Raw genomic sequence first — 27,674 nt, forward strand, 5'->3', positions numbered from 1 at the left:
CCACCGATACCCCCTGCAGGGCGCAGTGAGGGGTACACACATGCGCCCTCGCGTTTTGGTGGGGGTCCCGGAGCTGCAAGCATGTGACTGTCCCGTAACTCGAGATGAGGTGCATTCTACCCACGAGTGAGACAGTTGTTGGCCAACCATGTTTTTCACCCACACAGCAAATAACGGCCTCCCTCCTATTTTATGCCATTTCTTTGCAGATAAACCTGCTTTCAGATTGAGGCTTAATGTATCAGAGATGCCTATGAAGAGACACCTTTCACAGGCTGACAGAGAAACCGAAGTAAAGTAGGAAAAGCTAGTCAGTCAGTGGTTTCTCAAGTACATTTTCTAGGTGTGTAAGAGACAAAGAGCAAACAGGGTCCTGTCCTCTCCTTCCTGTACCTGATTCTCAGGCCCCTCCTCCTGCAGCCTCCTGTTCTTCCCATTGGGGGTTTCTCTGTGGCAGTTACTTTATTCATAGCAAAACAGTATTTGCAAGTGATAGACACATGTAAATCTGTGTTGTGTAAAATTGCTCTACCTATTAACCAATGTTTGAGCTCTTGTACTTCCCTAACACTGTGCTAACTGCTGTGGGAGTGAGAGAAAATAGCTTCTTCCCAAGAAGCAGAGACTCTGACACGAGACAAAGGAGATGTGGGGCCAGGCTGAGAGGGCTGAGGTGTCAGGCTGGGTGGCAGCAGTCTTCTCAAGGACAAGGAGGCAGACCAGCCCGTGACCGGCCCGTTCAGTGCGGCGGCTCGTGTGGCAGGGGTGCAGCCAGTGGGGAAAGTCGGGAGGCACGTCTGTAAACCCTGGTCCTAGACACTGTCAGAGTCTTCCCGGGCTTTCAAAATCCGCTGCAAGAGACAATAAATAATTAATGTTTGTATTTGTTGCATATATAATGACCTGTTTAGAATTTCCAGCAACTGCTAGTGTCCAAATAACATGTTTTCGTAAAGAAATACTTTCTTGTTGAATGCCAACAGTCTTAGTAACTCTCTCATCCCTCTTGTGTTCTGAGCGCAGTCGGAGGAAGAGGAATTGGAGTTGGTGAGTGTGGGTTTCTGCTCGAAGGGAGTTGGAAAAGGTGTAGAAAGTACTAATTCCCCTACACGTTTTTACCTAACCAGTGTTCCCTTATCACAGATTTTTTTCTTGAGACTAAACACTGTCCAAACACTTTGAATAACTAAACCAATCCACTGGTAATATACAGTGCTGAGATTTTCTATTCCTGATTATCTTGATCCATTTTATTGGAATGAGGCTTTCAGACAATAGCTGTCCATGGTCACAAGACCCTTGTTAAAGATTTTCTTACAGATGCAAAATACCTTATATAGCTCCCCAAATTATTAACATATTTTTAGAAAATGACTTCACCTTCAAAGTTCCTCAGATTGTAACACATGGTCTTGTGTTATTTCTCTTCCTTTCGAAATGATTACATCATTTTTGGTGAGGTCACCTTTTTCACAGAGTTGGGATTATCTCATGCTGCAGGAAAGGCTCTGAGCCACAAAGGAGTTCCCTGTTCACCGAGGGAGTGTCTGCAATTGTGCACAAATTTACTACTTTTTATCAGAAGATACTCCATCTTCAAAAGTAGCTATTAATACCTCCCCCCCCAAACAAATGATTTCTATTTGCTTTCCTTCTAGAAAGTAAGTTTGGCTAAAAATAACTTTCAGTTGATCTGTTTTTTCTTCGGGAACTGAGACTCAGGCCTCACAGACGTGAGCGAATGAATTCAGAGTCAGCTCTGATGAGAGCCCTTCAGGGGATAAGCACTGGCCCGAGTTCAGGCTGCAGCAGGCAGGGCTCGGGTGCATGGAAGCATGGGGGAGGGGCGTGTCTCGTGGACGTGTACCTGCATGCGGGCGTGTTGTGCACGGTGTGTTTCTTTCTAAATAAGACTGCTGTGTTCTTAAAGTAAGAGCGAGCTCATCCTGTATTTAAATTAGTGCTCACTCCCACGGTTTTGGATGTGGTTTCATGTTGGTTAAAATGTACTAGTTGGCTGTCATGTAGTACTGGGTTATATCACGTGCAGATTTGGACTGCTTTTTGGGAAAATACTTAATGATACAATAACATTACCAAATTGTTGGTTTACAATTCGAGAGAAAATAATTCATATTAGAAGTTGTGAAGGCTGCCTTGTGAATTATCTGGCAATATATTGCCCCCTAGTGGTTCAGAAGTCACTCACTCTGCTAAATCTCAGCACCCAGCACCAGGTGTTATAATTTAGAAAGCTGTTCATGCTGGTTTGAACTCTGGGGTACACTCGTGGGTGGCTCTGGCCCTCGGCGAGGAGGGCCGGGTGCCCCGAAGCCCACACTGAAGACTCCTGTGGGAGTCGGGCCACAGAGTCCCCAGACGCCTCGCTCCCCAGGACAGTGCGGCCTATGGCCACTCTAGGGCACTAGCTGTGGGTCCGAAGGAAGAGAGACGTTGGTGCTTTTCCACCAGTTTTGTGGGAACCCTGGGCCCAAGTGTTTGGGGGGCAGTAAGGCCCTGCCGCACTCGTGCGGTGCGCAGTTCCCTCCCGAGGTTCCCAGCAGCTCTGCAGGCTGCCCGAGGTCACCGCCTTCCCGCCTGACAGACAAATGGGAGGTGAGGGAGGGTCCTGGCACCACGGTGCATCTGGGACAAAGTCCTGGGCGGTCCAGCCACATAGTGAAAGGTCTTTTTAACACTCAGTGAAGACTGTATAGAAAATGCAAACTAAAAAGAAAGAAACTGAGCTCTGGACCCTTACTACGTAGTCAGTGTCCAGGCATGTAGCTCTAGGGCCTTCCTCCTGGAAGACGTGGCCAGGAACCTGAGTCACTGGGATTCTTCTCGACCTCAGGGGGGCTGAGGCTGAACCGCACTCCTGTTGGTTCAGAACAGGACCCTAGGGCTGTGTTTCGGCTTTGTGTGCACGGCCCACAGAACAGGGCCTGCGCTCTGCTTCACTGGCCCTTGGTTTTGGGGAGTGGTCCCGCCGGCCGGTGTGGTGAGAGGCTGCGCCATCACACTCTGACACGGGGCAGCCACTGTCTTAGTCGGTCTCGATTATTCATAGCGGACTTGATTCACTCGCTCCCAGGGCAGGCAGGACACTAGCAGGCGGAGTCGGTCTGCAAGCCTGTGGCACGCACGTTCTCCAGCGGCCCTTCCGGCAGGAGAGCCGGGCACTGACGCGACGCAGGCCCAAACACAGGACTGTTAGAAACCGGTCTGATGTGGAGGCTGTGCGGTTTGGGGGGGCACGGGGATCTCCGCACCTTCCCCTCCATTCCCCTGTGAACCTGAGCCTGCCCTAAAACAGTCTCTCTACACACGTGCCCAGCTGCAGACTGGAAGGGAGCCCAGACAGAGGCAAGCTGCCCCTCAGTAAGCCGTGACTTAAAAGTAGTTTTGAGCTTTACACTCAAGGACTTAGAATTTCTTTATAGACTAATGACTGCGGCCTTCGGGCACTTGAACCTGCAGGGAGTCCGTGTTGGCAGCCCAGCCCTGCCTGCAGTGGCTCTGAGGCCCCGCCGACGCCCCCCAGAGAGGAGCTGCCCCTCGCCACGCAGGTTCTGTGCCGCGGGTGGGCCTCTGACATCAGTAAATGCTGCATGAAAAAGGAGGAAGTGAATGATTACCGTGAAAACATGTCCCTTAAAATTCAATATTTAGTGATTCCCATTAGTATTTATTTTTAAGGTTTTCATGTCAGCACTGCTTCAGGAAATGACATATCATAAAACCGTGAAAAATGTCACTTTCAGATCGAATGCTATTTTTAAAACGTGAAGTCTGAACATAAATACTCGCCCAGCAGCACGTGTCCCTCTTTTCTCCTCTCGCAGAACCCCCAAAGGATAAGCAGTTCTCAAGCCGCGCAGCCCCTGGCCACCCCGGTCGTGTCCGTGGCGACGCCCAGCCTGCCTCCGCAGGGGCTCGTGTACTCGGCCATGCCGACCGCCTACAACACTGGTAAGCCGGCCCCGCCCCTCCTGGCTTTCCTTCTGCTCTGTGGTCCTGGTGTGCCTTTAAAGTGTGCATTGGGATGCACTGCTTCCAGTGTTCCGGACTCACGTTTGCTGTATTGAAAGACGTGCCCGCCAGCCCTGAGGACATTACAGGAAACACGCCGGTCACAGGTTTCCCAGCAGGCACTCTCACTGCCCTGCAGCTGTCCCCAGGATTCTGGCGTGCCGCCGCCGCCGAGGAGGGGACAGCCGCTGCTGGCCCTTTCTCCTCGCACTGTCTCCCTCCTGCAGGCTGGGCAGTGAGACAGTTCCGTCTCCTCACTGGGCGGCGCCTCCGTGTAACCACCGGTGTGGTGTCTGTGGTTCGAGTCTCAGGGACAGAACCGGACCTTTCTCGTTTGTCCGCAGAGCTGGCTGGTCAGTGCCCACCCCTGGGTGGGGTCTGCTTTTGGCTTAGTGGGCTGAAGAGGAGGACCCCGGGCGCGGCAGGTTGTCTTTAGATGGGCCGCGCTGGGGCCTGGCGGACTCACGTGCGGGTCCCCTTCTCACCGGCCGGGCCGGACTCCCAACGCGTCAATGGACGGAGAGGGACACAGTGAAATCGTGCCTGGACTAATTGTTCAGATGCCGAAAAGCAGGGTTTTGTTCTTTATGCTTCTTGTGAGTAGGTGGTAATAAAGATCATCTTGTTTTGCACTGGAGGGTAAGTGCTTGATCGCGGTGCTTCCAAACCGTGGAGCTCCCTGGGGGCCGCGGAGCCGTGCACGTGTTTGGCGCTTTGATTCCAAGTTGTTCTTTTAAAACAAACCATTCGTTTGTTTTAAAAGGTTTGGTTGAAAACAGACGTCTGTTAGATGAAATGATGATGTTCTCTTACAGTCGGCATGAAAAAATGCCCAAATCCATGAGCCTCAAGTCGGGAGGAAAGCGTGAGCTCCTCCACCTGGGCGCTGTCTCCGGGCGCCCGGCGCTCCGCCAGCCCATCCTCCCTCACCCCTGCAGGGCGGCGCCAGGTCCCATCCGAGTCCCGAGGTGACGTTTAAGTCTCTCATCCATGGTCAGTCTATTCTCGGATATAAGGTCACCGGTGGTCTGGTTTGTCCCTTCCTTTGTTTTTGCACGTATCTGTTGGGTTTTCCAGAACCATTGATGGTAGAGACTGCCGTTACCGCACAGTGTGTTCTTGCCGCCTCAGTCAAACGTGCACTGGCCACAGAGGCGTGGGGTCGGGGGTGTGTGTGCGCGTCTTTACGCCGGTGCCGCCCTGTGTGCTCACAGCCTCGGAGAGTAGTTTGGGTCACGCAGGGCAAACCCCAGCCTTGTCCTCTTAGGGCTGCTGTGCTTGTTCAGGGTCTGCTGTGGTTCCCTCCCTGTGCACCGTTGGGTTTCCTAGTTCTGTGAAAAATTCAGTTGCTTTTTAAAACGATGTTGATTCACTGGAAGAGCAACTTCATTGAACATCGCTCTCGAGCCATGAGAAGCTGAGTTTCGCCGCCTCCCTCTGGGACTGGATGGGAGAGGCGAGTGTTGACAAGGAGCCCGGAGAGCCCCCCCCCCCCCCCCCGTGAGTGGTGGGCGTGCGTCCCACGTTCCGGATGAAGTGGCTGTGGCTGAAGCAGCCGCAGAACACAGCCTGTGCTGTCCTTTTGTAACCCAGCTCTTTTTGCGGCGTGAAAGCAGTTTGCTTGCAGTTGGGCGTCCCGTGCGTGCACGCGCTCCCGGAGGTGGCAGTGAGTGTGGTGTGTGGAACAGCAGCTTTGCAGCACAGCCTCGGCATTATAGACCAGTCTGGAATGAGAAATAACAAACGATATTTAGTACAAAATTGCAACTTAGTTTATTGAAATAATCACAGACAATCAAATACAGCTAAGTCCATAAACCTCCCAAGAGGAAGTCCTCTGTGGAATTTAGGCCCTGCGGTCTGCGGTTCCAGGTTGGGCAGGCCCTGGCTTCTCAGCCTGGGACGCTGCTCCGTGAAGAGCGGACCCTGAGCCTGGCACGCCTCCCTCTCTTGCAGATTACTCGCTGGCGAGCGCGGACCTGTCGGCCCTGCAGGGCTTCGGCTCCCCGGGCATGCTGTCCCTGGGGCAGGTGTCGGCCTGGCAGCAGCACCATTTGGGACAGGCTGCCCTCAGCTCTTTGGTGTGAGTAACCGGAGGCCTCCCTGCATCTCCCCCGCGTGCCCCGGGGGACCCCCGCACAGAGACGCTGCGGGACAGTCCTCAGAGCCCCAAGCAGGAGTGAGGGGGCAGCGGGGCTGCTGTGCTGTCCCCTCTTCCGGCCTGCGGCCTGTCCCCCACCTGCTCCATGGGCCGCCACCCTTTCGGTTCGGCAGTGTTTTGGTGGCCCGAGTATTTGGAGAGAACTTTGTTTACGTGGCTCTCATTTAACAGCTTGGGTACTGAGCACAGGAGGCCTTCCTTAAAGGAGATTCAGGGAGTAGGGTTCCCCACAGGCACACTGAGGGGGCGCAGGGGACACTGGGCACCCCGCCCACCAATCCCGCCACAACTGAGCCTCCTGCTCCCACCTCGGCTTCCCAACCCGTGTCCGGCCGTGCAGTTTGAGTGGAGCCAGGTGACAGGTATTTGGGTGCACCCGCGTCTCCATCAGCAGACAGGCAGGATGGCGAGCTGTGCCTTTTGTCCTCTCCCTGCCCACGGGGGTCCTGTGGCAGATCCCAGCCCACCGCACGTCTGTCCTCACTGGGGAGCTGGCACCAGAGGACACAGCTCTCGGGCTGGGTGTGGGGATCGACAGGGTGGGCAAAAGTAGGTTCACAGTTGTGAGCACACAAAACAATTTATTCTCATATTTATTACTGAATTATTTCCCACACGAACTACTGTGAGCTGCTTTTGCCTGCCTTGTGAGTGAGCAGGGCGTCCAGTGGTGCCCGGGAGAGCAGCAGGCTCATGGAGCAGGTGGCCCATAGTGTTCCAGAAGAGGGGCCTCTGAGGGCTCAGGGCGCCCCTCCTCCTACGCGAGAGTCCCCCAAGGGCTGTGTGGCAGCAAACCCTTTGCCTCCCGAACGAACGCCCTACAAATGTCCCTGGTGCAGGCGGGGGCTTGGCGTGGTGCTTAGAGCCGGGAAAAGCCGTGTACACCCTCCAGCCCTGCTCTGAGCAAGTTGCTTACCTTTCTGCCACTGCCGCCTCTCTGGAAATGGGGTGACACGGCTGACTTCTGGAGTTGCTGTGAGCAGAGGTGTCCTGCCTCCCACAGCCAAGCGAGACCCAGCTGCGGAGGAAGGGGGGGACACGGGAGTCAGGCTGCCGATGGCTCCCCCAGGGCTCAGCTAACGCACGGCCCCGGCCCCGTGCTGGGTGCTCCAGCTACAGAAGGGCCACGGTGCAAACAGGACCGGCCCCAGAAGGTCTTGACGGGACCGTTTTGGGGTTTTTCCCTGCCAGGGAGATGTGATTTCTTTTGAGGCCAAGCACTGAAGGGGACGGCCAAAGCCAAAGCCAAAGCCAGCGCCGGGGAGCCAGGCGCGGTCTCAGACAGGGCTCCCCTCCGTCCAGCGACCCGCCCTGTCCTTACCGTGCAGGTGCGCCCACAAGCCGTCCCACGTCTCTTTCTTCTCCCTGCAGTTCTGGAGGGCAGTTATCTCAGGGTTCCAATTTGTCCATCAACACCAACCAGAACATCAACATCAAGTCCGAGCCGATATCACCTCCCCGGGATCGAATGACCCCGTCAGGCTTCCAGCAGCAGCAGCCACAGCAGCCGCCGCCACCACCGCCGCCGCCATCACAAGCGCCCCAGCCCAGGCAGGATGTGGGGCGCTCGCCCGCGGACAGCCTGAGCAGCTCCAGCAGCTCCTACGACGGCAGCGACCGGGAGGACCCGCGAGGGGACTTCCACTCCCCCATCGTGCTCAGCCGGCCCCCGAACGCCGAGGACAGAGAGAGCCCTTCTGTGAAGCGCATGCGGATGGACGCCTGGGTGACCTAAGGCCGCCGGGCGGCGGTCTGTACTGTGACTGCAGTGAACTGCCCGACGTAGCTAAGGGGGTTGGTGAGGACGTGAGGTAAATATATTTATATGTACATACATACATATCTACCCTTCACGTATGTATGTATGTGGGTGTGAGTGTGTGCGTGGGTGTGTGTTGCATATGCAGAATCAGGCACTGACCTGCAACTCCTGTCGACCTGCAGACGCGCGTCCCGGCAGAGCGGGCACCCTGTAGGCGGAGTCTAGTGCGGCGTCTCCCTGGACCCCGTGGTCGCCAGAGACCCGGTGTGTGCAGAGACGTGTGCCGTAGGTGACCCTCCCACACTAGCTTGCGGAGGCCCCGAGGGCCCCCTCGTGTGTGACTGCGGTGACTGTAGTACTGCGGAGAAGTGCTTTGTAGAGCAGAGCGGTAGAACAGCAGGAACCGAGAAAGCAATACTGTACATAGGATGTCCTCTGTATTAACCACCCAACCCGGCATGGGTCTCTTTTGCAAAGGGGTGCATGGCAAAGGGCTGTCGGTAGTAAAAAAAAACAAAAAAGCCCCACACGTAACTGTTTTGCACGTGCAAAGATGTATCGGGTCAAAGAAGTGATCTTTAGCTAATAAGAGAGAGAATAGAAAACACGCATGAGATCTTCAGAAAATACTAGCCTAGAAATGTAGAGCATTAACAAAATAAATTAATATATTAAGTTATAATTGGGATATGTCAGAAGTTTCTTTTTACATTCATATCTTTAAAAAAACTGATTTTAGCTCATGTATATTTTATATGAAAGAAAAACACCCTTATGAATTGATGACTATATATAAAATTATATTCACTACTTTTGAAACATTCTGCTATGAATTATTTATATAAGCCAAAGCTGTATGTTTTAACTTTTTTTTAAGAGACTAGCTTTATCTTGTTTTAACTTTTTAGTTTTATTCTAAGAGGGAAAAAATACCTTGCAAGCAGAACCTTGGAAAGAAAAAGCCATGAACACTTACTATTCTATATATAAATTAAAAGTTGAGCCAAACGTTCTGTAAATAGCATCTTAAATATATTATCACCTTTGATGTAAGTACCTATGTATTGTATGGTCACCAGATTAAAAAGTATATTTTTGTGGATTTGCCGCCAATTTGGGGGGAGGCGAGATCCCTGTTGAGTAGAGTATTCACTGTTCGATATTTACTATTTTGTTAAATATACTGTACTTTGGATTTTCATTATTAGCCCAGTCCTTCCGGGTGTTGTGTACGGTCCCTCACTGGTGGTGAGTGTGTGGTGTTGCCTTGTAACCTTTGTGCTGTATGGGTTGAGCATCATTATATATTTTATATGTGTGCATAAATAGCAAAGTGGCAAAAAAAAAAAACAAAAACAACCGTGGTGTTAAGTTCATGCTGCAGAAGTGCCCAGTGTGTTGTAACAGGCTCTGTGAGGCACCACCGCAAACTCGCCTTCTGGGAGGAGGCCCCAGAGCAGGCGGCCAACGAGAGGAGCACAAAGGTTCTCCGGGTGGTGCACCATCGGGGAGCCCTCGAGGGCGGGGACCTTTCTCCCCGCCTCCGAGGGGGGGTCCTGCAGTGGGGACAGGATGCTTCGGGGGAGGGGACCACGCCCTCAGCTCCCATCCCAACCAAGGCCTTACGCTCACAGGGGACAGTGGGTCCGCCCCTGTTCTGCGCTTGTGCCGCAAGTGAAGTTCCAAGTCCTGTAGATCTTCTACCACAGACTTTTAAGTACTACTTTTCCTGAGAAACTCAAAATGAGGGTTTAGAAATGCTGCTATTTTATATTTTACACTTAACATTGAGCAGCTACCTACAATTTGTACTTACATTTCCCCCCCTAAATTGCACCCCTTTTGGGGGTTCGCTTAGATGCTCTTGGTGACAAATCATCAGGCAGGTTCTGAGTGGCGCATGGGCGGGAGCCTGTGGTGCTCACAGCGCAGACACTCGCTTTTCAGATGCCCCACCTTCCTGAACCACTTCCTCGCAGGCACATTTCTTCATAGGTCACCTTAGTCAGAGCAAGGCCGTCTCCCGACACTGCACTTCCAAGACAACCCTCACCACGCACACCCGCCCACAGCTTTGAAAGTGTTCAGTGACCCTTCCGTTGTTGCTTCTGCACATTCATGACCTTCTGCTGTCCACTGGCATGGGAGTGGACACCGTCACCTTTACTGTCTATTTTCTTGTGTGCCTTAAGAGATGGCTTTTCTGACTGTATCTCAGTAGTCTTTCTTTCTATGCAGGTTTCTAATCAGTACAACTACTGTTTTCTAAAATAACCTTACACAAGGCTCGGAGTTTGTATTCCAATCACAAAGACCAAGTAACAATGGACTCCGTTCTCGGGAACCGAGTGTTCGACTGTTAGCCCTTCCCCACACGCACAGGGACCCGCCGCACACGGACCTGGCAGGCAGCCCGCACCTCGCCCCACGCACGCACAGGCTCCCTAGGACCTCCATCTCTCACCTTTCCAGACTCAAGTGTTTTGTATGACACCATCACAAGAAAAACGCACCCATGCAGATGAAGTATTTTATTACTAAAAGACAAAAACAAAAAAAGCTTAGCGTGAATTGCACTGGTTACAGCCCGGTTTCCGAGAGCCGTGCTCCCCCCCCCCCCCACGGTGGTGGAGGGACGCGGCCCCCGGAGGCCTGCAGGTGGTCCCGCCCCAAACTCCACCCCGCGAGCCCCCATTACTCCATTGTGTTAGCGACTCAGTCGGGTTGGTTCTGAAAGGAACCACCTGTGTCACCATTTCCTTTAACCAGAGGGACAGCTGACAGCATCCACACATTTTCCGTATTAACCATCATGCGCACAAGAAATACATAGTAAATCGGGAAGCAGAAACTCCTAGCATTGGATCATAAGAAGCTAGATGATTATTAGAATGTGAACAAGATTTTACAAATGTAAAACTTTCCTTTCTCTGTAGAAACTTTCTTCACTTTGCTGTGCAAGAAGACACTGCTTTGCTATATTTAAAATGGCTTTTTTAAAAGAGATTTATGTATTTGGTAAATGTTTGTAGTCAACAGTTCACACAAGAAGCTGTACGCGGTTTGACCACGTGAAACCGTTTGGCGGCACAAGCTGGACTTTGTTGCCATCCCTGAGATGAAACTGAGTTCATCTCAACTTCTCCCCGACGTGTTGTTTTTTCTTCATTATACAATAAATATGATAGTGAACTTTTTATCAAATGGATAAGAAAACGCTAGAGGTTGTTGTAAACTCTTTGTATCCTGCACTCACTACAGTAAAGACAGACTGGCTTTTCCTGTGTACCCCAGACTCTGTCATGTTTGCCCCCAGCCCCTGTCCTGACCCCATCTGCCCACAGACGCCCTCCGCGCGCTGACACCCGACACGCAACCAAGGGGACCGCAACCAAGGGGACCGCCGCAGTGCCCGCCAGCCTCCCCTCCCGGCCCCTGCTGTGAGGCCCGTGGCCCTGCACGCAGGACCCGCGCACGGCGTTGCGCCAGGGGAGGTGAGCGGCGGCGGCTGCTGCTCGAGTTTCTCAAGCTCGTGGCGGAATTGTTTTGCCGGAAGTGCACACACAGCGCTGAGCCGGGGCAGCCAAAGACCCATCTCCCAAGTGAGTTTCATTTCTAAAAGCAACAGGTGGGAAAAACGTGCAGTGGAAAGTTCTCTTCCTCCAGTTTGCCTTCTAAAAGCCTGGCTAAGCAGATTCTTGCAGTCAATTAAATTAAAAGCTCCATTTCTCTGCCGCTGTTACTTTCTGCCTAGAGGGAGGCCAAGGGAGGTTTCTGAAAGGTGGCTGAGCGCTGTGGCTAAAAATACTCGGTTGCACCTGCAGCCATCTAATACCTACTCCCTGCGATGGCCGAGCCAGCGCCCGAGGGTGGCTCTGGCCTGTGCCATCCAGGGCCTCATGAGGGGTCACAGGACCCCTGGGCGTGGAACTGGAGGGAAGCAGTGCTTCTTCCCAGCTCCACAGAGGCACCAGCACCCCGGGAAGGGGTGCCCTGGGTGGCCACATGCTTGCAGGCGGCCCCGAGCCAAGCTCTGCCCAGAGGGCCTGGTCCACCAAGGGAGCACATCTGGGCCGCCGAGACACACCCCCACCTGCCTGCCTGCGTGTGCACGGCCACAGCAGACGGACGGCGCTGCGGGACGAGAACTCAACGGCTGCGTCGGCGGGTCTCACCGTTTACCCGCCTGCCTGTGTCACTTTAAGTCCGACTCACTTCAGAAGAAGTTGGAGAAATGACAGTTCCCACACACCCGTCACCCCCAGTGTTAACACGTCATAACCACAGGCCTTCACGCCGACATGGCCACTGTGTTACTGTGTTAACAATACACAGCATCTGAATGTCCCCATTTCCCCTCAAGGTCTGTGCCCATCACAGGATCCACGTGGCACGTAGTTGTCATTTCTCTGTAGCAGCTCCTTGGTCTCGCCTTAGAAAAGACAAGACACCCGGGAAGACGACTGGACGGGTGGGCGGTCTGGAGAGGGTCCCTCAGTGTGGGTCCGCCCGGGTCCTCGGCTGCAGTGAGCTGGCTGTTTGGGGAGGAACGCACAGACGCAGTGTGTGTGCGGGGGCGGCACGGGGTCCGGGGCCGAGGTCTGAGAGCAGTTGGTGCAGACCGTGACCGACAGGTGTCCCCTCCAGCTCTCGCCCACTCACTGCAGCAGCTCCTGCTGCGGTGTCCCCGTCTCTCCCTGCGTCGTCGTGGTGGGACCTGTGTCAGGGGCAGCTGCTGCCCTCGTTATGGACTCGGGCACTCACGTAATTCTGGGGGCGATAGTCTAGTACTATCGGCACTTTGTGTCGTGAATAATTTCAGCTTTGGCCACGGAGAACGCCCTCTGCCAGGACCCCCTGCTCAGTGGGAAGCCCCTCCCCACTTCAGGGCCTTTCCTGGCAGTGTGCACCCCACCCCCGTCCTCTTTTGGACCCAGTGCTGCACCAGCCACTTCAACAACGAAATGAAAAGGGAAATCAAGAAGCACCCCGAAATCAATGACAATGGAAACGGCACGGAACACGGGGGCGCTAGGGAAGCAGTTCCTACAGGGGAAGTCGGTCCGCAGTGATAAATGGAAACGTAACACAGGGAAGTCTCAGACCTACACTCATACCCACGGAACTAAAAGAGGACCAGATAAGCCCGGCTTAGCAGAAGGAGAGAAAACACAGTACAGAGCAGAAATAAATGAAGTAGAGATCAGAGAAACAATAGAGAAGATCGATGAAACTAAGAGCCAGTTTTTTAAAAAACAGATTGAACTGAGATGTCTTAAAACCACACAAGGTAAAAAATCAGAACTGAAGTGAGAAAGACAAACTGATGCTGTAACTCACATGGGACCACATGGCATCGCTATAGGACCTCGGCGAATGGGGAGCCTGGACCCCGCGGGCGACTCCTGAGAGTAAAACCCAGCAAGCTGACCCGTGAAGAAACAAGCCCCAGCAGGCGGTCCCCAGGAAGAGGGCCGAGTGGCTCCGTGGGTGGGGTCTGTCAGGTTTTCCGCACAACTAACCGCAAGCCTCCCTCGGTCCCAGAGGACGAGGAGGGGACAATCCCACACTCATTTTGCAGGGCCTGGGCCAATCGCCCCGGCACCGAAGCCAGACAAGGACAGCGTGAGAAACGAACCACGGGCCGCCATCCCTCACGACTACAGGTGCAAACAAACACTCTCAAGATACTAGTGAGCCAAGGTCAAAGGCGCACGAGAGCCATTCACCACGAGCAAGTGCGATCTATCCTGGGGATCCGGAGTGTTTCAAGGACAAGGTGCTACACGCCGCTGTGACGAGTGATGGGCAGGAATGACAGGACCCCGTAAATGCAGAAAGGCCTCTGACGGAAGGTGCCAGCCCCTCCTGACAAAACCGCTCAGCGAACTGCGCGCAGCAGAGCGCACTGAAGGCCTGCACCTAACACAGGTTCACGGCCGACCGCGCACCCCCGCGGTGGAGGGCCGACCGTCTGTCCGCGGTCAGAAAGGACACGTTCTGGAGGCCCAGCCTTCACGGTTCAGGCAGCATAAAGAAACGGGAATTCAGGGTGGGGGAAGGCGGCAGGGAGACCCCAGCTTCCCCGTCCCTGCTCCCCGCAAAGATCACTGGACAGCTACCCACGGACGGCGGGCCAGGAGACGTCTGGGGTCCCCCCGGGAGGCCCTGCAACGCGGCAGACGAGCACGCCTGAGAACACAGCACGGGGAGATGACCACTGTGGTTTGCCTGTGTCACCCCCGCCCCCAGAGGGCGCTCTTGGATCCTCCTGCCAGGGGGGGGGGGGGAGGGAGCTCCACGGCTCCCCCATGTGCAGACTCTCCAGGCCCGCCTGCAGGGGTCCGCATCCCCTGGTGCCAGCGGGGCCACAGTCCCTCCCTGCCATCCACCCGCCCACCCCCTACCACTGCCTGGGCCGGACCCACAGCCTCGGCCACCCCAGGTCTCCCTGGCTGTTTCAGGGTCAGACACCTGGGCCCCACCTGCTCCACCAGAGTCGGGGAGTTCATACCCTCTGCAAAGGCAGGGCGCCCACCCTGGTGTGGGGCCAACCCCACTGCTACACACGCACGGAGGGGACGGTGGTGGACTCGCCACACGAGGGCCCCAGCAGCTGCTGGTGAAAGAGAGAAGGTCCCGCCTCCTGTCACTGACCGGCACATAGAGGCCATGTGTACACCCGGCACCTCCACGTTGCTAGGCAGCCCAGAGTGGCCCTGGACACCTGCCCTGATCCTGGCACCGTAGCTGTGTCTGCAAGCAATGGGGACCACGACCTGGGCCCCTGCAGCTGGCCCCACAGCTGGGTTCTGGCCGCCCCTGCTGCTGACCCTGGCCCCCAGTCCAGCTCCTGCTCCTGGACACACAGCTCAGGAGCCACAGTCCCCGAGACTACCGTGGACCCCTGCCCGCTTGCCAGGGATGGACACCAGAGGGGCTGGACCAAAGGGACGTCACGCCCCTGGGACCCAGTGCTGCCACACGCCCAATGCCACCGATTCAGGGTCACAACATGGCCCCGTGTCCCCCTAGCCACAGGTCAAAGGCTCCCCTTCCCGAAATCATTCCACTAAGTTGGGAGAGGCCACTTCTTCCCACACCCAGATGCCTACACAGGGCGAGGGGTTGCACAGGGTCAGGGACATGGGCCTCCACCAAAGGGGCGGAGAGAGGGGGCCCCCAGCTACTGGCCCAGAGACGCAGAGACAAGGGGTTCAGAACAGTCCTTGGTGGGACCGCGACTGAAAGCTGGGCCTGGTGTCAGAAGAGCCATGAGGCTGGGGAGAGTGAGACCCTGAGACACGTGATCACATTAAATTGTTGGCACCAAATACACCGATGCATCTGTAAGATGCTTTACATCAACCTCCCGGGAGCCCCAGAGCAAAAATGTTCCTCGGAGAGAGAGAGAGAGAGAGAGAGACACACACACACACACACGCGCACACACGCACGCACGCACTCGCGGGGAGGGGCAGGGCTCGAGGCGCAGCCCGCGGAAAACCACCTTCAGACGAGGGCCCCGGGGCTTTGGGACAACACTGAGGCTTAAACATGTGCGCACCCAGCGTCGGAAGGCCTCGCTGGGTTAAGCAGATACCGAGAGACCTGGAGGGAAGCGCACAACCTCACAACGTCGAGGGACTCCGACGCCTCCCCGTCGACAACCACCCGGAGGGAAAGCCCACGCGGGAACGTTGGACGGTGCGAGCACTGTCCTCGCCTGAGCCAGCGGGTCAGCCCCAGCCGGGAACCGGAACCGGAAACCGGAACCTCGGCGCCCCCACCTCACACAGCATCTGCTCTACACCTTCACCTGCCCCCACCTTCACCTGCTCTACAACGGCCCAGGCTCGTGGGTCTGGACCAAGCCCCTCCACGCTGGAAGGAGTTCACGGAAAGTACAAGGACGCTAACAAATGCCACGGAAACGGGAGAAGAAAGCCCCAGACTCCCCGGGAATAGTAAAGACAGAGTGAAAGTTGGATTCTGTAAGGTGATGATGGCTGTGCGTTCCTAAGTTTCAACAGCTCTGCTTGCACAGTTACACACGTGCAGTGAAAAGAACCCTAACCACAGCGCGATCACACAACACAAACAACACGCGCACTTGCACACCGACGGCTAAGAGGTGTGTGTGGTTTGGACTCGCCTGAAATGTCAAGTTTAGGGACCCTGTAAAACATAAGGTGCCAGTTAAAATGGGGTGTCATAACTTTAAGGTGTTTTTATGTAAGTCTCATGGTGACCACATGATGAATATCTGTAGGGGTCACACAAAGGGACAGGAGAAAGGAGTCAAAGCACAATGGCACCAAGACACCAAAGCAATCAGAAGACAGCAGGGTAAGGAGCAAAAAACGGCCCTGGCTGGTGTGGCTCAGTGGATTGAGCACCAGCCTATGAACCAAAGGGTCACCGGTTCAATTCCCAGTCAGGGCACATGCCTGGGTTTCGGGCCAAGCCTCCACCAGGGGGCACATAAGAGGCAGCCACACACTGATGTTTCTCTCTCTTCTTCTCCGGGCTAAAAACAAATAGATGAACAAACAAAAAGAAGCAAGAAACAACTGAGCTATAAAATGATCCAGAAAACAATCAACAAAATGGCAACAGTATCATTTGCCAATAATTACTTTAAACATAAAAATCACCAATCAAAAGAGACAGGATGGGAGTCAGTCACTTTAGTCTAGAAAAAGATAGTTCATACAAAAGGTTCCCCCTCAAACCCCCCAAAGCTGTAACAATACTCGTATCAGACAAAACCTCCACAAATGGTAACAGGAGACAAGGTCACTGTACAATGATATACAGTGGGGTCAGTCCATGAAGATGATGGAGAATGTAGATACTTGTGCACCGCACACTTGGGCACCTAAACATGTAAAGCAGAAACTAACAGACTACAAGGAGAAGCAGGCAATAGTCACAGCTGGGGACATCACCGCCCCACCCGTGACAATGGACAGGTGACCAGAGCGTCAGCAAGGAGGCCACGGGTCTGAAGGGCGTGCTGGACCACCCGGGTCTAGCAGACGTGCACACTCCTCCCAGTGACAGGAAAACACAGTCTTCTCAAACATCTGGGGAACACTTTCTAGGACAGACCCCATGCTAGGCCACAAAACAGCGCTTAGCAAAGTCAGGGCGACCGAAATCCCACCAAGGGTCTTCCTGAACAGAATGACGGGAAACCAGTAACAGGAAGAAAATGGAAATTCATGGACACGTGGAAATTCAACAGCACCCTCCTGAACACCAGCGGGTGGAAGAAGTGATGACAGATGAAGCAACAAAAGCAACTGAGACGAGCTAAGGGGGAAAGTTACGGGACGCAGCACAACCAGCCCCGACAGCGGAGCTCACGGCGATAAACATCGGCAGGAGGAACCGGCCTCTGTGCGCATTACTGTTTCACACACCCTGGAAACTAACGTGCTGGGGTGTGTCAATGCCAATTTTCAAAAAACAAGCCTCTTAGAAATGAGGAAGGACACAAATAACCTAGCTCTCCATCTCCGGAAAATAAAAAGTGAAGAACGAAGGGAGCCAAAGGCGGCAGCAGGAAGGAAATAACGAAGATCAGAGCAGATGCGTGAAATGGAACAGCAGAAGAATCAACGACGCTAAGCTGGTTCTTGGAAAGAATTAACGACATCGACAAACCTCCGGGCGGACCAACCACGGTGGAGGAGAGAGGGCCGACTCGACAGAAGAACAAGCGAGAAAAGGAGCCGTCACCACTGAGACCACACAAGTACAAGGGACAAGGGGCCGTCGCCGATGACTGTGCCAAACCTGTACAATCTGCAGGAGCCAGCAGAATTCTGAGAAGCAGCCCACCGAGACCTCAGAAACTAGGTACCAAGACTGGTGCAGGAACAAACAAAAAACCTGAGCAGACCAGTGACTAGTGAGAAGATTAAATCAATAATCAAACTGCCCAAACAAAGAAAGCCTGAGCAGATGGCTTCTGAGTAAATTTTACCAAACCCTTGAAGAATTAACACCAATCCTTCACAAACTGTTCCAAAGATCAAAGCAGAACGAACACTCCCTTTAGTATCACCCTAACACCAGAGCTGAGGAAAGCCAACGTAAGAAAACCACAGGCCAATGTCCCTGATGAACAAGGATCCAAAAGCCCCAATGAAATACTAGCAGATCAAAGTCACAGCACATTAGAAACATCACTCACCAGGAGCAAGTGGGATTTACTCCAGGGATGCAGTGACGGTGCAACATCCCCAAATCAATCAATGTGCTACAGCTCCTTAGCAAAGGAAATATTAAAAACCCTATGATCATCTCAATAGATGCAAAAAAAGCACTGGACAAAATTCAACATCCATTCGTGATAAAAACTCCCAACCGACTGGGTAGAGAAGGAACACGCCTCGACATAATAAAGGCCACAGGAGACGAGCCCACGGCTGATGTCCTGCTTGTGGTGGGAGGTTGAGAACTCGCTCTGGGGCAGGGCGGGGGGGGGATGGGGGGTGGGGGTGCAAGGCTGGCGCTCCCACTCTCGCCACCCCTACTCCGCACCGCGCTGGCAGGGCCCAGCCAAGGGCATGCAGGCAGGAAATAAAAAGCATCAGAATTGGAAAAGAGGTAAAATTGCCTCCATTTACAGATGACTTTTATATATATATATACCAAATCCTAAAGATTCCACCAAAAAACTGTTCGATACAACCAATAAAGGTCCAGGATACAAAATGAACGTACAAAAAGCAGTAGTGTGTATGCGTGTCAACTAACAGTGAATTACCTGGGGAAGAAAAGAAAGAAAACGACACCACGCACAACAGCATTGAAAGCAATGAAACACTTAGGAACGAGTTTAACCGCGATGGGGCAGGACCCCACACCAAACGTGACGCTGCGCGGATGAAACTGAGACGTACGCGCGGGAAGGCATGCCCGGTTCACGGACGGACGGGGAGGCGTGACAAGGCCAGAAGCCCGCGTTCCTCAAAGTCACTGCAGAGCCACACAATCGCTCTCAGGATTCCAATGGCATCTTTTTCTCTTACACGAGCAGGAAAAAACAGCCCTGATCTTTTGGGAGGCACCAAAGACTCTGGATCCTCGGCAACCCTGACCAGGGAGCACAAGGCAGGGGACAGCGGACTTCCGGTTCCGGTGCATTACAGAGCTGCAGTGCTGGGAGCCATGGCAACCAGGACGCGTGAGAGCGGCACCCAGTGCCCAGGTTACGGAAGCACATGCCTACGGAGTTAAGTGGTCTCTGGCACAGGGGCCAAGGATGCGCAACCGAGAAGAGAGGGTCTCTCTAACCAGCAGCGCTGGGAAAACGGGGCATCCACACCCACCACAAAAATGAACTCCAGATGGGTTAAAGCCATGAATGTAAGACTAAAAACCATAAAACTCCTGGAAGAAATCATAGGAAGTGAGCATAATTTTTATCTTTAGTTTTTACTGAGATTATTGGGGCGACGTTGGTAAATGAAATTACACAGATCTCAGGTGTACTATCCTACAACACATCATCTCTATACTGTATCGTGGGTTTGCCGCCCCAAGTGAAGTCTCCTGCCATCACCATTTGTCCCCCCCCAACCCCGTTCTACTCCCTCCCCCCTTCCCCTCTGGCCATCACCACGCTGTTGTCTGAGTGAGTTATGTTTCTACTTTTTTTGTTTAATTCCTTCCCCCATTCCCCCAGCTCTGCCAACCCCTCCCTCTGACAGCCGTCCCTCGGTTCTCTACCTGCGAATGTTTCAGTTTGGTTTGCTAGTTTGTCTTCTGCATGAGATCCCACATCTGAATAAAATCACACAGGAGGAAGTGCGTTTCTTGACAATGGCCTTGGCGATGATTTTTTCAGTCTGACCCCTAAAAGCAGACGGTGGCACATCGAAACTAGACAAGTGGGGTGGCATCAAACCAAAAAGCTTCTCCTCAGCAGAGTAAACCATCAACAAAATATAAAGACAACCTCTGGGATGGGAGAAAGCATTTGCAAACCTTGTATCTAACAAGCGGTGAATATCCAAAATGCATAAAGAACTCACACAACTCAGTAGGGGAAAAAACCAAACTAAATCATCCCATTTAAAAATGGGCAGAGGGCCTCAACAGACATTTTTCCAAAGTTCTGAATTATCAACAAGTACATGAAAAGGTGCTCAATGTCCCGTATCATGCACCTCAAAACCACAGTGAGACATCACCTCACACCTGTTAGAACTGCTACCATCAAAAAGAGAGATGACAATGGCCGGCGAGGACATGGACGAAGGGGACTGTGAACTACACAGCTGCTGTGGCAAAAGTGTGGGGGCAGGGGAGGCTCTTCCAAACGCCAGCGAGCAACCCTGGGACCCGGCAGTTCCACCTCTGGGAACCCATCCAGAGAACATGGAAACCCGTGGCAAACAGGTGCCTGCATCTCCACGTTCAGAGCAGCTGTGCATACAAGGTGTGGGGGATAAACGGATGTAGAAGTTTTACACGTCCATACACACTCACGCAGAGAAATACTGCACCACAGAAAAGGAACCCCTCCACTGGGGACGGAAGGCCCCGTCAAGGGCACCATGTTTAAGTGAAACGAGCCAGTCGGAGAAAGACACTGTCTAATCTTGTATGTGGAGTCTAAAAAAAAAAGCAGCAGCCAAACTCACAGAAAAAAGCGATTGGATCTGTGGTCACCCAAGGCAGGGGGAGGGGACATGGCAGAAGGTGGGCGGAGGGACAGAATGTCAGTTTCCAGGCCAGTGAGGACTGGGGCCGTAATGTGCACGGTGACAACGGTTAACTCTGCCGAGTGAGACACAGGAACCTCGTTAAGAGCAGATCTTGAGTTCCCATCACCAGGAACTGCCCCCCTTTTGTATCTGTGAGAATATGGGTGGGAACTAAACTTCCTGTGGGAATCGTGTCGCTGCGTCTGTACGTCCAACCACCGCGCTGCACACCCTAGACTTACGTAGTGCCGTACATTAACTGTATCACACACCAACAACAAAAAAACCGAGGGAAAAAAGACAAACCTTTAGGTCTCCTCCGAGAGCCGCCTTCACAGGGCCCCCACTGCTCCCCCTCAAGCCCAGTCCTAAGGCAGAGGCGGCGGAAAGAGCGACCTCCCCCAGGGAGGGTGGGGGCGGGGTGTCCGAGGCTTCTGCTCTGAGGTCTCCCTGCACCCCCCCCCCCACCGTCCCCGCAGTTCAATGGTGGGTACTGACGTTCAACCAAAAAAAACTGAACACACTTCACCGCTTCTTTGAAACGGGAAGACACCCAAACCGTAGTAAGATATGTAGAAAACCAGCTTCACGGCCTCCGGTGTGCACACCCAGCGAACCGTTTAGAGCACTAGTCAGCCAGACAGCGGGTGGCCTTCACCTTGGGCACAAGCCCGGGACACCTCACTCCTGTCTTCTCCAATGTTTCGCACGCCTTTTAGTTTTCAATTACTGGCCCCCAAGTTGAAAGAAAAAAAAGAAAAAAAAACAGGAATCTGTTTTCCTTCATAGAAGAAATTATTTTATTCCATTTGGAGGATACAGTTAATTCATTCTTTGCTGGACAAAAGTCATTTTCCCACAGGATACTGGCTGGGCCCCACCCAGTGAAGTCAGTGGTGACAAGTGGAACCCTGTGGCAACCAGGATTCAGGGCATTTTTTATTACTTTAGAAGTGACGTAGCCTCAGCAAGGTGAGCTGGTGAGGCAGATACGGGGCAGGGTGGCGTTCACCACTGGGCACACCTCCTGCCAGGGGGGCAGAGAGCACCACTGGCCAGAGCCGGTCTCTCTCAGCGGCAGCAGGCAGGGGCCCTGCCGACAGCCAGGCGACCAGAGCTGCCCGGGGCTCCAGCCCCGCACGCCCGCTCTGGGGGCCGCACGGCGCTGTCGTGAGGATGCGCAGCCCTCCAGACACGTGTCAGTGTTTCTCCTGCCGCACCTGCAGGGCACAGGCGGCCGCGGGCGTTGGTGGTTCGGCTCCACAGCCGCGCATTAGGCGAGGACAGGGCATGCTCTGCACCGAGGGTGTTGAGGAAGGACCCACTGGTGGCTCCTGGAACGGGTCCCAGTCCCACAGGGAAGTACATGCAGCAGCCCAGGAGGCGGCCCGTGCCAGCAGATGTGGGTCGTGAGCCCCGTGGCTACCTGAGGCTTTAGCCACAGCAGCGGCGGCTAGTTCCCCACCAAGGTGGTCGGCCTGAGGGGGCTGTGCAGAGAGGGGGTGGCTGCCACTGGAATCGCCGCTTTGGGGGCTTGCCCTGGAACTGCACTCACTGCCACCGAGCCATTGGGGACAGCAGTTGAGTTCAAGCTCCCAGGAATCTCCCCCGTCGCTTGTATTTTAAAATAGACCAAATAAAACACTGGTAAGACAACGCCCACGAGAAGCATGATGCAAACGGCGTTCCACCACTGAACCCCACGGTCCGCCCCGTCTGCCAGCGTCTTCACAGGAGCCGGGGGCAGCGGCTGACCGGGGGGCTCCGCGCAGCAACTGTCCTTCACAAAGATCTCCGACCGCACCGCCTGCTCGATGTTCTGGTCAATGCCTTTGAAGAAATCCGTCAGCGGGCTGGCAGCGGTGCCGGCAGCCACCCCGTCCTGGTCTGGCGGCTCCTCGAAGGTCACCCAGGTCTCTGAGGACGGGCGGAGGAGGGGTCTGAGTTCTGTGTGGGTCTCTGTTAGGATCCCATGGTTTTTCACTGGAATCTTAACAGATTTCAAAGCATATAAGTCTTGTTCTCCCATGAAGTTGTTGGCTTTCTTGATATCTGCAACCTAGGGAACCAGGGAGACAAGCATCACGAACTACGCAGGGCTCCTCAAACTAGTATTGGAACAGCGGCTCTAGCCCACCTTGGACACTGGGATGCTACACCTATACGTAAAATGAGTTTAGGCTAAAGATCAGTGTGTTTTGGCTTTAACGTGCAGCTGCATCATCAAAATTTCCTCCACGTTTTCAACTTTGAACAACTTAAGATCTTAAGTTTCAGAAAAGACTCTTGTGTTTGCTTGCAGTGTGACTGCAACAAAATACTTTTAGGTGGCACACAAGCTGGACGGTGGGAAGCAGGCTGGTCCGGGCTGCTGCTTTTAACTCCGGAGGCAACAGCGCCCCCGCCTGGCCGCCCGCCCTCCCGCAGTGGGACGCAGTTCAGCCGCCGCAGTGCACGTTGGCACAATGCAAACAGAGCCCCTGCCGATTGGCCGGACCCACACAACGGAGTTTAGCAGCAATAACCTTTTAAGAGGTGTGCCTCCAGGATTCTGTCGCGTTTTCTTCTGCAGAGGTGCTGCATGGCATACAGATTTACTTTTTAAATAAAAGTGACCTACAGTTAATTCACCTGGAGGGCTGCACAACACAGTAATTAGAAGCACATGGGGAATCAGGACTCAAGTTGGAAACTAGGGACTGAAACCTTCTATTCCAATACCAGCGCTGGAGGAGAAAGGAATAGCACTCTGAATTTTACAAAGTACCAAAGTTCCTGACGAACACCTTCCATAATCCACTTGGAGGGTTAAGAAGCAGGGACTTAAAAATGAACCCTTCCTCAAGCCAATGTTTGAAAGTATCAGAGGCGGACTCTCCAGTATTGACACTTAAGTCCACGTGGAGAGTGTAAGCACAGCTGAGGGACCTTTACACAAAGTCTAATTCAAGACACTGCCATGACCATCTTAATTATTTAGCATGTGTTTCCAATTGTCTAATTAAACTGGAGCGAGGGACATTTTTAATTGATGTGTTGAAACTGAAGCATAGGTGCTCGGGACCACTGTGCCTTTGTCTCTAACAAACATCACATTTATTTAATTTTGACAGGAAAACTCATCACTTATTCTCGGCATTCATTATACAGGCTCCACAGATTCATTACAAGTCACCACTCAAAGACGCTCAGTGCGTCTGTTCAGCTCTTTGCAGGGTAGGACGCCTTTTTCCACTCATGTTCTAGAAACCACGCAGTAAGCCCACAGAGGCCAATCAGAAGGGTCAAATGTGTACATTTCAGTACAACTCAAGGACCAGTATGGGTGTTCCCAGAGGCCTGCCTGTTCACTTCCTGGGGATACATCCCAACACCCCACAGGTATGTTCGACCATTTGAACCTTGTTAGACAGTGACAGACTGTTGAAGGAGGAAAAGACTGTGAATATCAACAGACTGCCCAAGTGGCCCTAGAGAAAGCCATGGAAACTTGTAGCAGGGTGTCAGCAAAGGGAAATACACAGTTTCAAACCAGGGGGGAAAGGCAGCAATTCTGTAAACACTTTCCTACTTACTTTGCCACTGTTAATCACTCTGAATGCTAAAAACATAATTAGAGAGAGACAGGGTTATATAGATGCACAGCATACAAAAGCCAGATCATGCAGTTTCAAAAGGGAGAAGACATAACTTTGCCAACAAAATAAGTTACCACCGGCAGGAAAGGGTTAGAAAATGAGAAGCAGCCAGAAAAGCGAGATGCCAAAAGAATCTTGAGTAAATTCCGCCTGGCATCTCTGGCCCACTCTTTTTTTTTTTTTTTTTAAGATTTATTTATTTTTAGAAGGAGGGGAAGGCAGAGAAAAAGAGAGGGAGAGAAACAGCAATTGGAGACCTGGCCCGAAACCCAGTTACGTGCCCAGGCGGGGAATCAAACTGTTGACCTTTCAGTCTGCAGGCCGGCACTCAATCTGCAGAGCCGCAGCGGCCAGGGCTGGCCTCACTAGGTCTCAAACACAGTTTGGAGGGACAGGGAAGAGTAGAAATATTTTGCATAAAGGGGAAACCCCCATCACCTGAGATTCATAACCCCCGCTTGTTATGAGCCCAGGCTTCAGGGCTGAAAGTGCTTCCATCTGCCTCCCATCTTTGGCTAAACAGGAGTCCCAGTGCTTCAAGAGGCTTCTCCCAACCACCTGCTGGGGTCAGGCAGGATCAGCTGGGGCTCCCATGCGGTCGGTGAGGCCCTGCATGGGCGGAGGCCGGGGGCCACGGGCCCTTTCCCCTGTGGGATGTCTTACTTTGCAGCCATACTGAAGAGCCAGCTTGTTGAGGCTGTCCTCCCGGGCCAGCTCCCGCTGCAGCAACACAACGTCCCCGGCTCCTGGGTGGGGAGGGTGGTGGGCACCCTTCTTCTGGCGCTCCTTGCCCCGCGGCCGCAGAGCCACACGGTGGGACTCTTCCTCGGAGGAGTCCCCTGAGTCCCCATCGCCATTCTCAAACACGTAAACTTGGCTGCTTGCAGTCCCACAGACCATGGCCGGACCTTGGAAGGTCTTGGTTAACGCTCCCTTCTGCCTCATTTTCTTAACTGAAAACCAAACCCCAGGGTTAATTCCACACAAGGCATCGCATCCCTGACTACCTTCAAGATAAGCACCTTGTCGGAGATGACTCCTTTCCCGAATCATTGTAAATACTCAAAAATTACTAGCAGTACAAAACAATGTGCTTACGCAGAAATGCAGCGTGAGAGATAGGCAAGCAAAAACACCATTTTTTTCCTAATTGCATATTTTGCACAGAAAATGCAAGAACCCCTCTGTGTCTCCCCTTAGTTGTCATCCACACCTGTGACTCTTCGAAACCACAAAAGGTACAGAAAAACTTATCTTTGTGGCCGCCGAGCAGTAAAGAAGTGGCTGGGGTCCTTGCACTGAGAAACTTAACTCAGAACTGTTACACGAAAAATCCTTGTTCCACTTTACACATTTCAAGGTATCACCATTAAGGCCACTTACTTAGAAGAACTAAGAATTCGACACGCTGATTCTGAAACATTTTACGTTATATGCTACATGAGGCAAGTTAGGGGAAAACTCCTGCCAACCTCAGAAATGCGTCCGGTTTCTCTCGAGTCCCTTTGCCTTCCTTTCACCCCGTGTCTGGTTTGTGTTTTCACTTCCGGCCAAGTGCATAAAGCCACAATACCCCCTTTCCCCTCCCCAAATCGTTCCAATGCATGCAGAAATGAACTCTCAAACACGGAGAATGACAGCCTCGGAGTTGTCTGGGGGACCTTGGGAGCCACAGAGGGGCGGCCCACTCGGGGACAGCGCGTGGCCCAGCGCGACACCCTCCCACTCCGCGCCCCCACTCCGTCCCCGCCCTCCGGTGCCCCTGCCCGGATCACCTGTGGCGGCCCGAGACCGGGGCCGCGCCTACGCGTCCGAACCCCGAGCCAACAGGGGCCCCGGAGACTCCCAGGCCTCAGTTTCCCGCAAAGTCTCTTCCGTGACAATAAAAACCCGTGGCAGCCGGTCTCTGCGCTTAGACAGGCGGGGCCCCAACTTACACAAGACCAGACCTCTGACCTCCAACCCCAACAACCTCGTGCCAGTCCCCCACGGTGGCGGCCGCCGCCCCTCCAGCTGTAAGAGAGTGGCCTGTCACCGAGACCAACAGCAGGGTAAACTCACCGCGTCGCAAGGGGCTCGCTTAGCGTCCCCAACCAACACCGAGACACCCCCAGCCCCCGGGAAAACCCCGGTACCTCAGCTCCCAGGATTCGCCGCGACGCGCCGTTGGCGCTGCTGAACTACTGCGCATGCTCGTTGGCTAAGTGTGTCAGTGACCTTGGGGGTGTGGGGACCGCCAAGCAGCCAATCAAATCAGCGGTGGGCGGGCATTGGACCAAACCGGACAGTCCTGATAAGTCAGTAAGCGACCAGCTGAGAGCGAGGCTGGGCGGGCCAAGCACGGGCCTAGGGGCGGGGCCTAGGGGCGGGGCCCCAGTCCTTCGACCTGACCCGCCCCACGCTCTCCTATTATCCACAGGTTGCAGTTTACCTGAACACCTCACTCCCAACTTTCATCTGAACTTTTGGCCCCAATTTGTACGTCAATAATCTGGAATGAGAGGGCGGATTCACAGTAGAGGGGGTGTCACGGGCTTGAGACCCCTGGCAGAGAAGGGTATCTTCGCTCAGGTGAACGAGGGGTCCTCCGGTGGAATCTGCTCCTCCCTGCCGCGCCCAAGAGGATAAAAAAAAGCCCACCAATGGAAACGCTGAACCCCAGCAACACGCACCCCCGAATTATAATTTATCAAGTGTCGGATGGCAGAGGACTCCTTAACCTTAAAAGTGACGGGTGAACGGACACACTAAAGCACAAACATTGAAAACGTGAATCCAAAAAAGGAAATCAACATTAAAAGCAAAACAGTAACTTGAGCAAAATAAATGCAACGAATACCGTAAATGATTAAAATCCTTATTTGAAAGAAACCTCATCAAATTAATAAGAAAGGCACTAAGACCACAAGAGATGAAATGTGGCCTGAGATGGCAGGTGGAGTCCAGTGGGATGTTTGTGACTTTATGTAGCAAAAACTTTTAAAATGTGTATATTCTTTGATTCTGTCTCCCTTGTTTAGGGAATTTACCAAGGGCGTAATTAGGATATTTACAAAGACTTGGTGTAAGACTGCGGTTAATGGTGATAAATGGAAGAAACCCAAAGTGTCCCACAGAGGGGGATTCGGTTGAATTCCTTGAGCTCATGTATGGACAACGATGCATCCATTTCAAATTATCTTGTAGAAGTTGTTTATGAATAAAAGGCACTGTTTTGAAAATCTCTGGAAAACAAGGTGAAGGACAAATACCCTGCAGCATCACCCCACATGCACCTGAGGGTTATAAAGAATGTTCTAGTGGTTAATTGCTTCATTTATGCGCATTTGCACTTCCAACATTGTCTCCGCTGCCCA

At 53.3% G+C, this 27,674-nt stretch overlaps 2 protein-coding genes across 13 annotated transcripts in view; one reads left to right on the forward strand and one right to left on the reverse strand.

Annotated features, from left to right (window-relative positions):
* Positions 1–11,243, forward strand: part of MEF2A (myocyte enhancer factor 2A) — a 103,675-nt gene extending 92,432 nt beyond the window's left edge. For 6 of the 8 annotated variants that reach the window (XM_053658902.1, XM_053658897.1, XM_053658899.1 and 3 more), the window contains 4 exons: positions 1,024–1,047; positions 3,846–3,972; positions 5,989–6,115; positions 7,565–11,243. In XM_053658902.1, coding sequence (XP_053514877.1) covers positions 1,024–1,047; positions 3,846–3,972; positions 5,989–6,115; positions 7,565–7,928 — 642 coding nt within the window. In that variant the 3' untranslated portion in view covers positions 7,929–11,243. The remainder of the gene's footprint in view (positions 1–1,023; positions 1,048–3,845; positions 3,973–5,988; positions 6,116–7,564) is intronic. The other 2 variants (XM_037145931.2, XM_037145935.2) reach the window with 1 other exon arrangement.
* A 9,955-nt stretch (positions 11,244–21,198) lies between these two features.
* On the reverse strand, positions 21,199–26,514 carry LYSMD4 (LysM domain containing 4). 5 transcript variants are annotated; one of them, XM_037145928.2, is made up of 3 exons: positions 26,454–26,514; positions 24,982–25,271; positions 21,202–22,739 (listed from the first exon to the last, which is right to left on the reverse strand). In XM_037145928.2, exons 2-3 carry the CDS (start codon positions 25,261–25,263, stop codon positions 22,134–22,136), a joined length of 888 nt encoding a protein of 295 aa, XP_037001823.2. In that variant the 5' UTR covers positions 25,264–25,271; positions 26,454–26,514; the 3' UTR covers positions 21,202–22,133. The 5 variants fall into 5 exon arrangements, with proteins under 5 accessions (XP_053514878.1, XP_037001825.2, XP_037001823.2 ...); XM_037145927.2 differs by having other exon boundaries at positions 26,380–26,460; XM_037145929.2 differs by lacking the exon at positions 26,454–26,514 and adding an exon at positions 26,094–26,373.
* Positions 26,515–27,674: the final 1,160 nt, after the last annotated feature.

Source organism: Artibeus jamaicensis, unplaced genomic scaffold, assembly GCF_021234435.1.
Source record: "Artibeus jamaicensis isolate MK-2021 breed Jamaican fruit bat unplaced genomic scaffold, CSHL_Jam_final scaffold_612, whole genome shotgun sequence".
Taxonomy (NCBI): Eukaryota; Metazoa; Chordata; class Mammalia; order Chiroptera; family Phyllostomidae; genus Artibeus; species Artibeus jamaicensis.

What these genes read in the sequence shown, in the direction of transcription:
- LYSMD4 (XM_037145928.2), bottom strand. Translation starts at nt 25,263, where the DNA reads ATGAGGCAGAAGGGAGCGTTAACCAAGACCTTCCAAGGTCCGGCCATG. An exon ending in CTCTTCAGTATGGCTGCAAA is followed by an intron (nt 22,740 to 24,981) that starts GTAAGACATCCC and finishes CTGGTTCCCTAG; the next exon opens with GTTGCAGATATCAAGAAAGC.